The following is a 12,655-nucleotide window of genomic DNA, read 5'->3' as shown; positions in this document are numbered from 1 at the left end:
AATAGCCAACAGTTGTGTCGGCCCTGTAGGATATATTAATATTAGTTATCTTAACTGATATAACAATAGCCTAGCCTAGTGTTCTCTCTCCTGGTTCCCAATGCAATGGAATTTGGCGGCAAAACAACCTGCAAATCAGCCAAGTGCATTTGGGGAACAAATCTAGGATAATTATTTGGGATAATTAGGCTACCTACTGTAAGACAGTGGTTGATAATAACGAGACGTATCCCTAATTCCATCCATCATTTTTGCACAAAAACCGGAGTAGCCTAAATGGGACGTATTGGAAACAGACATGACTAACGGATGCATTTAATATGACAGAATACTGTATGTCACAAAAATCCTGTTTTATTACTTCATCTTTACGAGTGATCTATTGTAGTTCTGTAATTTTAATATCTCAAGAATGTTAACTGGCACTGTTCTGTTTCCGGTGAGTGCATTCACAATGGACTCTCGTCTCGTCGTCTGCAAACTTGCACAATATTCTCCTTAGTATTCCCGTCTTTGAAGGTACAGTAATTTGTGGACAGCCATTTCAATAGAAATGCATGGCGATATAACGTTGCGATATGAAGATATGTATCTAAAATGCAATGCATTATTTTTTTTGAGATTCTGAATACAGGGTGGCCGTGTTCGGGGGCAGGTCCGCGGATTCGAATCACCATCAGGGCCGCAAGCCCTCGGAGAAATAGTGTTTGTCCACTTACATCCTATTTCACCGAATTACCATGGTTCATCGAACGGCGAGATAGAGGTAGGCAATCGTAACAATAACTATTTATTGAATCCACCTAGACATTCCTGCAACTGACGAAACAATGTATCTAGCTTGCTGTGCAGCGAATGAAAAAAATGACGTATATGGCTGTTTTTTGGCTATACAGTGCAGTTGTGTCCATAGTTCGCCTCATCAGTTTGCTTTCGAGAAACCAATCTTAATACTTGTAGGCTAATTGGTCAAGCTTCAGTAACCTGGTCACATAATAACATCAAAAACAGACAAGCGTCTTGTATTTGAATAAAATTTAGCGGTTATGCCAGCACCCTAGGTTTGTCTCGACATTGGTTAACATTAGCACACCAACGTTATGATTTGTTTCTTCGTGAAACGTATTCGAGCGAATGCATGGCGAAAAGGTGACACTATTGTTTGTCTTAAGATGAAAATATGCCACTGAGCATGAAGGGTTGCCGCTTTTAGAACCAGGTAGGCTAGTTCGACTGTTTGGCAAGAACAGCTGCCAAATTGTTGCCATGCCGCTTAAAAATAAAAAAATTGCCGTTAATTAGTCCAGTGATTTAATTATTCATGCAAATTTGGACATACAGTCTGTAGTGAAACTTGGTTTTATGGTCATGTGCAATTTCTGTAATACAAACGGGTGCATTTAGCACTCCATTGCCAGGTTGAATATTAATCAATTGTACACTTTATTTTTTAAAATAAACAAGACATTTTGCTATACATTAGACATCATGTTTTAGTAGCCTATACCTTTCCTTTTCCTCACAGGGGTTTTGCCTGTAAAGAAGGACACAACCTGCACTAGTGGAACATCTTGTTCCTAACATTAATTACACATGGTGTTGGTGTACCAAAAATAAAACAGGTGGCTTTGACACCACAGTGCACTTGGACAGTCACACTTTAGGTTGCTCTGCTGGTGGCCTGGTCCTCACTCTCCCCCATCAGGGACAACTTTCATGATCCACGGTCCACCTCTCTCATCTTCAAAACTGAATCCATACGTGCGCAGCGGCAGGATGTCGGAGGCCTGGCAGCAGCACGCTGTAGTGCCTCCCCCAGTGGTGCACACTCTCCCCCACGGGGCAGAGAACCCGCTGGGGAGCGCCGTCTACGGGATAGTCCTGCAGCCAGACCCTACCCTGGCACCGCCTCCGCACAGCCAACACTCCCAGCCACACCCGGTGCCAGCCCAGCAGCCCTCCCTGCAGGTGGGCAGCGAGGGCAGCCACAAGTGTGGCGCCTGCGGGCACGACATCTCGCACCTGGCCAACCCGCACGAGCACCAGTGCATGGTGAATCAGGATCGCTCCTTCCAGTGCACCCAGTGCATGAAGATCTTCCAGCAGGCTACCGATCTCCTGGAGCACCAGTGTGTTCAGGTGGAGCAGAAGCCATTTGTGTGTGGCGTGTGCAAGATGGGGTTCTCGCTGCTCACCTCGCTGGCGCAGCACCACACGGAACACACTGGGAGCAACCCCATGAAGTGCTCCATCTGTGAGAAGACGTACCGCCCAGGCTCCTCAGGGAACCCCGGTTCCTCGTCCTCCGCCAACACCGGTGAAGGATCGTCCACCTCCACATATGACGGCTCCACTCCTCACCGACCTTACAAATGCTCCGTGTGCCACAAGAGCTTCCGTCACCTGTCTGAACTTTCACGCCATGAGCGCGTGCACACGGGCGAGAAGCCCTTCAAGTGCACCATTTGCGACAAGAGCTTCAGCCAGGCCTCCCACCTGCAGCACCACCAGCGCACGCACAGCTCCGAGCGGCCCTACAAGTGTGCCGTGTGCGAGAAGACCTTCAAGCACCGCTCCCACCTGGTGCGTCACATGTATTCCCACTCCGGTGAGCACCTGTTCAAGTGCAACCTGTGCGAGATGCACTTCAAGGAGTCGTCCGAGCTGCTGCACCACCAATGCCAGCCTGCCGGGGACCGCCCGTTCCGCTGCAGCTCGTGTGACAAGGGCTTCAAGCGCCAGTCTGATCTGCGCCAGCACGAGCGCACCCACTCGGAGGACCGGCCGTTTCAGTGTGAGGAGTGTCAGATGAGCTTCAAGCAGCAGTACGCCCTGGTCCGTCACCGCCGCACGCACAAGAACCCCGCCGACCGGCCGTTCAAGTGCAACCTCTGCGACAAGGGCTTCCTGCAGCCGTCCCACCTGCTCTACCACCAGCACGTGCACGGCATCGAGAGCCTGTTCAAGTGCGCCGCCTGTCAGAAGGGCTTCAGCCAGTCGGGCGAGTTGCTGAAGCACAAGTGTGGCGCGGCTGCCTCGTCGTCTGAGAAGCCCTACAAGTGCGACGTGTGCGGCAAAGGCTACAAGAAGTCCTCGACGCTGCAGCGCCACCAGAACAACGCGCACTGCACGGAGAAGCCGCTCAAGTGCTCGCTCTGCGATCGCCGCTTCGTGTCGTCCTCGGAGTTCGTGCAGCACCACTGCGACCCGGCCCGCGAAAAGCCGCTCAAGTGCTCCGACTGCGAGAAGCGCTTCAAGTACTCCTCGGAGATGCAGCGTCACAGGCGGGTCCACACGGGCGAGAAGCCCTTCAAATGCCCGACCTGCGACAAGGGCTTCAAGCAGCGTGAGCACCTGGCCAAGCACGGCAGCGTCCACTCCAGAGAGGCCCAGTTCAAATGTGTGTGGTGTGGCGAGCGCTTCGGAGACCTGTGCGCACTCCAGGAGCACACTGTCCAGCACACTGCGGAAGGTGGGGGTTACCCTGTGGCCCCCTGCATACAGTAACGGCTGCATACACTGGTCTTCGAAAAAATGAACCCATAAACTTACGTAGCACCTTTACTTCCTTGATAGTTAGAATTACAGTGTTACATCGGCCATGTATTCACACACTGCCTCATTATACGATATTCTTGTCTTATGCACTTCTAACAGGCCAACTTTTATGCCTGCCTCCTCCTTTTTGGTTGTTTCTTCACAAAGGAAATATCTTAAGCACAAACTGTAAGACTTTGTTGGAATTGCAGAAAATCATTTCTCATACTGTGCTGTCAGTGTGACAGCCATACTATCTGTAATCTCCTGTGACATGTGCAGTACTTCTTGGCCTCTTATCCAAATTCTGAAGGTTGAACATATGGGCACAGGAATCTTCAAGTGCCATGAACACAGAAAGCACTTATGTATTTTATCGTATTCATCATATATTGTTGACTTATTTTTTACCTGTGAACAATGACATCAGTGTCCTTTCATTGTGATACAAGTGAAGATGCGTTTATTTAATGTAACCTATCCAGTGCTATGATGCTATCCCCAAAACCAATGGATATCTTTGCACGAATGTACAATACATGTATGAAGAGGTGTCCTCACCTGATCATTGATACTAGTCTAAAGGCAAAAGACATTCATCCAAAAATGCCTGTAAATTCTTCATGTTGCTTAAGGAAGTGCTTAAATGTATTCCATCACCAAGTATTGTTAAATATGATACTTAGTACTGACTCACTTAGTACTGACTCAGCAGTTTGTCCCTTCAACAGTTTTTGCTGTTTCACTTATTGGACCACATATAGGTATGTTTGACACCTTGTACCTGTTGAATTTTGAGAAGGGATTATTTGTGGCAAATTTGAAGCCACTTGGACAAACCAACCAGGACAGAATAAAATAAGCACATCTGTTCTGCAGTAACTGGGTTATTGTCAAAATGTCTGTAAATAGATGTGTTATAACAACTTTCACAGACAGTGGTAGAATTTGCATAGTATCTGTGTTATATCAGCTGTGAACTGTGCAAACTTAATTTCTGCTCTCTATGTTTGTTTTTTCTCTCATGTGAAAATGTTAAGCATGACTTTACGCTCTCTCTTTCTCTCAGCTCATCATGGATCATCTCTGCCGCCCCTATAGTTTCTTCCTCCTACCAGTCTTTAAATGCAGGTCTACTTACAGCTTTAGACATGTTACTGAGTATCCTCTATTCATGAGGCATCTTATAGAAAAAGCATACTTGAAGTGTGCAAGCATACCAGTGGGGCGACTGCTCAAACTTTTTTTTTTAACTTGTAACAGTGCTTATGTTTCTGTAGTTCTTGTCTCTCTGCTCAGAAATGATTGTGATTTTCTTTTGAGTATAATGACAATATTTGTGTTTCTGTCTAGTAATGTGTTTAAAAAAGGAGAAAAAAAAGAAGATTTTTTTCATAAGCTGACTGAACATGTATAAATGATTGTGAGTAAAAGGAGCTTTGAGTTATTAGGGACTGAGCTTAAGCCAAAGGATTGTATGTGACCCGTTGCCACTCGAACACTAGTATTGGAATCTCTAGCATGGTCGTACTTGATTTCATAACATCGTGTTACAGCTTTTCTAACTTTCTCGAAAACTGTGTAGCCATGTAACGTGAGTGAAATGTATAAGTGATCTTCAATATACTGTATGTAACCATCAACAAGTACTTAGCACTTACAAATAAAAACATTTTTCATGTAAATATAAATTCTTCTACTTTGAGCTTGAACATCAGTTTAATTCGATTAGCCTATACTAAGGCCTATCTTATCAGAGCAAACTTTATCTATTCAGAGCAAACAGTAGGCTATATTTGAATAGGCTTTTTTAATATTTAAGTTTATTAAATAAGTGAAATTGTTTGAGGCTATTATTGTCAGTGTGGCTGGAAATCAATCAAAAATTGTGGGTCATTGTGAGTCTCACATGTTACCAGATCTCTGCTTACTTGACAAGCTGTTGTTAATAATAAGCCTTACCAAATTCCAGTTTAGTGTGGGCTAGACAGATTCCTGCTGAATGAGGACATATCTACTCACTTCCAGTTGCCTTAACTTTCCTTCATTAGGAGATAATATACCAAAAGAAAATGTACAATTGGGGGTTCAACCTTTCTTTTACTGTCTGTTTTCAACAGATAGCCTAACCTAATTCTTAAACGATCAGCTCGGCCTTAAAATGAAGCATGCGCAATACATCTTAGTAAAGCCTACACGTTATTGATCCAGAATGACACACTAGACACAGTAGCAATGATCATTGACAGTAAAACCAATGATGCGATGAAGAACTGTGATATGCTGATTTATCACGTGGAAACACCAAATCAATGTATGTCTATCCATTAACGAGGACACATGCAAATTAAAGCCTAGTTAAGATGCATCCGGAGACTGAACAGAACAGAGTTTGCATATTTGCAGTGATTGTTAAATTGAAGTGTTGAATTGCTTTTAGAGCAGTAGCCTAGTTGCTAACATTTACAACAATAGACATATGCAGATTATCAGACTCATATTGTACAGCATCAGTGCAAAACGCAATACAACATTATTGTTGTATTACATAGCCTATGTAGGCTAAAGCAGTTTTGCGACGTGATAAAATTGTGTAGCGTAGCCTTGGTCACGGAATGTGGGTGTGTCAAAGTGACAAGACTGGTTCGTAATAAAGTTCACATCGAGTTCATTTTCAGTTGCAGAAGGCTACATATGACACGTTAGTTATTTTTGCAGTAAATACTATTTTGGTCCATATTAATTCGTTGTACACCTATAAACTCAATTAATCAGTCAGTAGACCCGACGGATTTCGCCGTTTTGAGACCCGGAACCAAAAATCTGTCTGATGACGCTGGCTGCTGGTTCCATGGACATATTGGTTCCAGTCTCTCACTGATTTAGTTAGCTGACTAGCTAACGCTGTCCCCGCAAACACTCGTAGCACTGAAGAATGAACCGAAGGGGATTCCAATAAGGGGATCCCCACACCCCTTCATTTTAGCGATACCAGGGGTTCCCCTGGCAGAGTTGAGCACGCCGTTAGGGAATTGGTGTTTTGGGCGTGAATCGGTGTATTTCGTGCGAAAGACTTTGTACGTAGCTAACATTACCTTAAAACACAGGGCCAGTTAGCTAGCTACCGTTAGCCTGTGATCGAAAAGCTATTCTACACTATTTTGTTTTAACGTTATTGCTCGTCTGCGAATGGACGATCCTGCCACAATGGACAATATGTGCGGTCAGTATGCTTTGTAATTAATGTTTATTTGATTTGCATTATATCGTATTTTATTTAGGCTTTTGGTGAGTTAGCTTGACAGCTTCGTTTTAATTTAGTTGCAACGGGCCTTACGACTCCTAGCTAAGGTCTACAGTGCCCGCAAACCAGTCTCTTCCGTTTGCATTCCCCTACACTGGATCGCGGGTCGCTGACTAATGTAGTTAGCTAGCTAGTAAAGCTAGTATAGGTTATACGTGGAAACCAGAAAATAACTCCGTTGCCCACACATTGTGGCTATTCTCCAGTTATTTATTATTTTTCACAGGATAAACAGTTTATTCGCAATTGAATCCCTGCTGCACAATATATTTTACTTCTACCTCATCTTATTAACGTTATTTCCCTCTTACACCGACGCGTCGTTTAAACTGGCTCTCCATATTCCGCCAAACAGCCTGTTCAGCAAGCTTGGACACTCGCTCATCGTTGTACTGACAATCCGCACTGCTAGCTCTAATGAGAGTTTGCGGTGGCCAGCACTGTTCAGCCACCAACCACGGACGAAATTTGTCGTGAGGAGAAACTCCTACTCTGAAGCAGCTAAGGTCCGGACGCCGGAGTGTAGGTGTTCTGCTGTTCGGTTTATAGATAAGAGTCTTGCGGTAGGGGGGTCTCGGACAGATCGATTGTTGAAACCCGCCATGCCCGGTCCAGCGGCCGGTAGCAAAGCACGGGTGTATGCCGATGTCAACAAGCTGAAGAGCAAAGAGTACTGGGACTATGAAGCTCACGTCCCAAGCTGGAGGTAAGAATTCAGTCTTTTGGTTATGCCATCAGTGCTCTGGTGGCTTGTTGAAATCAGAATGTCAATCGGATTATATGTGATTGACGGATAGGGATCATGGACATTCATAATCATCTAGTGATGTGCCAAAATGCATCCTATATTCCCTCAATAGATGGCTAAACAGTAAGCCTACAACATGGGCTATGGCTGAATACTGTCAGCAGTGAATACTGTAAGTGAAGCTTCCCCCACTCCCCTTCCCTCTCCATCAATCATACAGCAGCGAGTGGTCAGCAAAGGCTTTTTCCACAGCCACGCCTCAAATGATTACCACCCACCATCACATAACATCACGTTAATTAACGGTATGCCAGTTGCACCTTTCCCTCACGGGTAATTGCAACCAAGGCGTGATTATATGCCCAAATCAGATTTATTTTGACTGACAGTGATATTTTGAATTCTGTGCATTTCAGTTACTGATGCTGTTTGCGACCTACTATAGTAAGACACACATCTTTCATTGACATCTCACATAGAAAGTTCTAGCAAAGTTTATTAATGGATAGATACAAGCAGGGGGAGACCCAGTTGTCAGGCATATTTTTTCTTATATCTGAAACCTGCTGATCCTTTTGAACTTCAACATTTGAGGATTTATTGGTTAAAACCATATGTTAAAGGAAACATGTCTATAATCTAATCTCATATCTCATTGAACACCACAGGCTGCATCACTGGGACATTTCCAGATGAAAAATTCTCACTGAGCCTGACCTCAGATATATATATATATATATGGTTTTGGTACCGCTTTATTGTTGGACCAATATACCTATACTGATATTTAGGCCATTGGATGTGATTGAGGTGCCTTGTTAATGTTTTTTTTTCCTCAGGGTGTTGCCTGGTGAGATGATGCTGTTGACGTTAATATGATGTATTTATTGTTCTTGTGACATTCAGCAACCAGGATGACTATCAGCTTGTACGTAAACTGGGCAGAGGGAAGTACAGCGAAGTTTTTGAAGCCATCAACGTCAACAGCAATGAAAGGGTGGTTGTCAAAATCCTCAAGGTAAAGCCCTAATGACTGTTTGCAGCTATCACTGCTTATTAACATGGGTGGCCATGTTCTTGACTGTCTGCTGCATTTACCTCATTACCTCCTGTGTATAACTGACTATTTAAACACCCTCAGCCTGTGAAGAAGAAGAAGATCAAACGTGAGATCAAAATCCTAGAAAATCTGAAAGGAGGCACCAACATAATTCGTCTGGTGGACACAGTGAAGGATCCAGTGGTATGCACTCTTACACATTGTCTGTCCTAAGCTTCCCAGCTGAAATAAGTAGCAAATGGTTATATTTCACAATGCATTGTAAGTGGAGTCAGCTGTTCGTGCAATTCTATTCGTTTTAACTCATTTGAGGCCACCACTGAGACTGCAGCATGATAAGTTGCGATCTATGACAACCCTTGTAAATGTATGTCTTCTTTCTACAGTCGAGGACACCAGCACTTGTCTTTGAGTGCATTAATAACACAGATTTTAAGGTAAAGGCTTTTTTTAATGGACGACCGAATCTATCGAATCAATTCAGAGAAGTCAGTGTTCTTAATGGTTAATAATTGCCTTTTGTCTTTGTAGGACCTGTACCAGAGGCTAACAGATTTTGATATACGTTTCTACCTGTATGAGCTGCTCAAGGTGATTAGACTGCAAGACTTCAAATGCTACACTTGTTTTTACATCCAATCCAGCACATTGTGACCACAGCGTGTGTGTGCGTGTGTGTGTGTGTGTGTGTGTGTGTGTGTGTTCTGACAGGCTCTGGACTACTGTCACAGCATGGGGATCATGCATCGGGATGTCAAGCCACACAATGTGATGATAGACCACCAAATGAGAAAGGTACCCAGTGTTTTCTCTAAAATCATTAGTGTCTGCTAATTCGTATAAGAGAATATCCCCATTTCCACTGTGAAGAGACACCTTGGTATTGCAATTGTCCCCATGTAGTATCAGATCTCTGTGTTGGGTATTTGATCTGCTTAAACCGTTTACAGTTTAAACACTTACAAACAGTAACAGTGCCGCTGAAACAAGAAATGACCTCACTCTCATGTTCATTCATTCTTGTGTTGTATTATTTAGCAAATGTATTATATTTTATTCTATTCATAACTATTGTTTTTCCTCAGAAAACCTCAGAAAGCATAAAAATGCCCTGACATACCAGATGGTCAGGGCGCCACATTCACTGTGTTCCCTATTGTTATTGCTCTGGCTTAGTGTGGCAATATGTTCATCTTGCTGTCATCTTATTGTGTGTGTGTGTGCGTGTGTTGGCAACAGTTGCGTCTCATTGACTGGGGGCTGGCAGAGTTCTACCACCCTGCTCAGGAGTACAATGTCAGGGTGGCATCCAGGTCGTACAAGGGACCAGAGCTGCTGGTGGACTATCAGGTGAACTAGCCTCTATCTGTGTCTCTCTTCCAGCCAATTGCTGATCCATTTAGATTCATGTAGTCGTTGTGTCCATTTGATTATAAGTGCATCGTTTGTCTGACAGTGTTGTCTTACTCCAGTGCTATCTGGCTTTTCTCTTTACAGATGTACGACTACAGTCTGGACATGTGGAGCCTGGGCTGCATGCTGGCCAGTATGATATTCCAGAAGGAGCCCTTTTTCCACGGACAAGATAACTATGACCAGGTATTTGTCTTTGCCATCTCCGACGAGCTGAGGGGGGGCATTTAGCCTCCACACCCAGAGGCTTGTGTTATGTGAGGAATGTGTCATGTTTAGCTTCACTGGGCCATTGTTCTTGCAGCTTGTCCGTATAGCCAAGGTCCTGGGAACAGAGGAACTCTATGACTACCTGCAAAAGTACCACATTGAACTGGACACCCGTTTCAAGGACCTACTGGGCCAGTGAGTATCCTTTGGGCTGAATTGTTGGGAAGAGCCTCATGAGTATAAATTAGTGTGTGTGTGTGTGTGTGTGTGTATATATATATATATATATATATATATATATATATATATATATATATATATATATATATATATATATATGTATATATATATATATATATATATATATATATATATATATATATATATATATATATATATATATATATATATATATATATATATATATATATATATATATATATATATATATACACACACACTATATATATATATTAGTGTATAAGGACATTCTTTGGAGCCTTAAGCATCATTTCACAATTTTGGTTGGTGAAGCTTAACGGGTCGCTGCTCTGTTGCGTTTTGGTGGCTCTTGTGCAGGCAGACACGTAAGCGCTGGGAGCAGTTTGTTCAGCCGGAGAACCAGCACCTGGTAAGCCCAGAGGCCCTCGACCTTTTGGACAAGCTTCTGCGCTATGACCATCAGCAGAGGCTGACCGCTGCCGAAGCCATGGAGCACCCTTACTTCTGTAAGACTCGGTCATCCTATCCAATAGTAACCCTGTCTGTCCTTTGTTCCCTGTCTGCGTTTCTCATATATATATATATATATATATATATATATATATATATATATATATATATATATATATGAGAGATGGATTGATTAATCCATCGATGGGTGGATGATCTGTGTATTTAATTTACCACATTACCTCAGTGAAGTCTAGTGTAGTGCAGTGTGAGCCTTTGTGACCTCTGGTCTCTCCCAACAGATCCTGTGCTGAAGGGACAGTCTCTCTCCAACACAGACAGCACTCTTGCAATAAGCGGCTCCAACGCAACATGATGAGCAGGTATCACCATTTCTGTTGCTTCATCAGGTTTCTCTCTTTCTCTATTTTCTCTTGCTGTGTATTAGTTTTCAATACTCACCAGATGGTTTGGCATATCTCTTCCTTTTCTCTTCCCAGGAAACACCCCAGTTTATTATGATTCTTTTTTCGTCTTTTTTTGTTTTTACCTCAACTCTTGAAACTTTTTTGGTGGCAGAGTTCTCTGCCCCTCAGGAGGACAGTTTTACTGGAACAAAAAAAACAAAAAACAAAAATGTCATCCAGCACTCGGACATGTACAGAACGAACAAAGACACACAAAAATACATGTGCATACACTGGCAAATCGTCTCTTCTACACACACACACACACACACACACACACACACAAACAAACCCACACTGTTTACCCGCTGCTCTAGACCCCCAACAGGAACAGTACAACCAACAGTAGTTCCCCCTCCTTCTCCAACCACTCCTTTTTATTTTTAGTTAGAGAGAAAGAAGAGAAGAAGAAAAAAAGCGTTTTGTAAAAGAACACACTGAACCCCATCCCTCTTTTGTTTCCTCCCCCCTCCCTCCCAGTTTTAAAATAAGCTTGACAGACACCGGAGGAAAGAATGCCTGCTCTTTCCCCCCTTGCATTGGGTCTGCGTATCTCAAGAGGGATCGGTCCTAGCAGTGCCAATGGGGTTTTTGCTGGACGGGGTTCTCGCCTGCTGATATGAGGTCAGAATCCGAAGCTGTAGTGTTGAGTGGCATGGAGAATTTTTTTTTTTCTGCTATGGTTGGATTGAGAATTACTATCAATGAGAATAAATAAATTTTATTTTATTTGTTGTATGTATGTCCTCATTACATTACTATAGTGCAGGGATGCCATTATTTATACAGCAACAGAAGCCTCCAAAATGACATTGCATATATATGATGTTTAAGAAGTATATTAAAGTGCATTATGTAATGTTTGTCACACTATTGATGAAATGTCTATAACTATGTATTTATATGGTAATCATGTTACCAGGGGAAAGAAACCTTGTAAAACCTTGTTTTTGGCTCCAAAAACATGTCTACCTTGCAGTGGTTTAATTTTGTCTTGCAAGTGTGCATTAACAATTTCTACCTTTGCCTAAAAGTCTGAGAATGTGACCTATCTCTTTTTAGTGTCAAATATCTCGTTTTTCTGTATTGTTAAAACATACTAGCTTAACAAAAGCAAAATACTGCAAGGTGAACATGCACATTCTCTTATTTTGTTGACTTGCTGTTTCGGATTGGTTTGGTATCCAGTGGGAGTGTTGCAGCAAACGTAAACAAGTTGCATTCATTTTAGTTCGCCGGTCTAG

General features: G+C 43.1%; 2 protein-coding genes across 4 annotated transcripts; both read left to right on the top strand.

Moving 5' to 3' along the window:
* Positions 1-124: 124 nt before the first annotated feature.
* On the top strand, positions 125-5,228 carry LOC125307503 (zinc finger protein 319). Its single transcript, XM_048263517.1, has 3 exons — positions 125-519; positions 622-766; positions 1,526-5,228. The coding sequence occupies exon 3, from the start codon at positions 1,717-1,719 to the stop codon at positions 3,505-3,507; it is 1,791 nt and encodes a 596-aa protein (XP_048119474.1). The 5' UTR covers positions 125-519; positions 622-766; positions 1,526-1,716; the 3' UTR covers positions 3,508-5,228.
* Positions 5,229-6,246: 1,018 nt separating this feature from the next.
* csnk2a2a (casein kinase 2, alpha prime polypeptide a) lies at positions 6,247-12,140 on the top strand. Of its 3 annotated transcripts, XM_048263521.1 has the most exons (13): positions 6,247-7,547; positions 8,006-8,033; positions 8,496-8,607; positions 8,731-8,832; positions 9,036-9,086; positions 9,181-9,240; positions 9,361-9,444; positions 9,889-9,999; positions 10,147-10,248; positions 10,367-10,467; positions 10,852-11,000; positions 11,247-11,327; positions 11,445-12,140. In XM_048263521.1, the coding sequence occupies exons 1-12, from the start codon at positions 7,523-7,525 to the stop codon at positions 11,318-11,320; spliced, it is 999 nt and encodes a 332-aa protein (XP_048119478.1). In that variant the 5' UTR covers positions 6,247-7,522; the 3' UTR covers positions 11,321-11,327; positions 11,445-12,140. The 3 variants fall into 3 exon arrangements, with proteins under 3 accessions (XP_048119478.1, XP_048119477.1, XP_048119476.1); XM_048263520.1 differs by lacking the exon at positions 8,006-8,033 and having other exon boundaries at positions 6,249-7,547; positions 11,892-12,140; XM_048263519.1 differs by lacking the exon at positions 8,006-8,033 and having other exon boundaries at positions 6,250-7,547.
* Positions 12,141-12,655: the final 515 nt, after the last annotated feature.

This window comes from Alosa alosa, chromosome 14 (genome assembly GCF_017589495.1).
Source record: "Alosa alosa isolate M-15738 ecotype Scorff River chromosome 14, AALO_Geno_1.1, whole genome shotgun sequence".
NCBI classification, from domain to species: domain Eukaryota; kingdom Metazoa; phylum Chordata; class Actinopteri; order Clupeiformes; family Clupeidae; genus Alosa; species Alosa alosa.
Note: the sequence above shows the minus strand (reverse complement) of the source record. Positions and strands in the feature narration are given on the sequence as shown.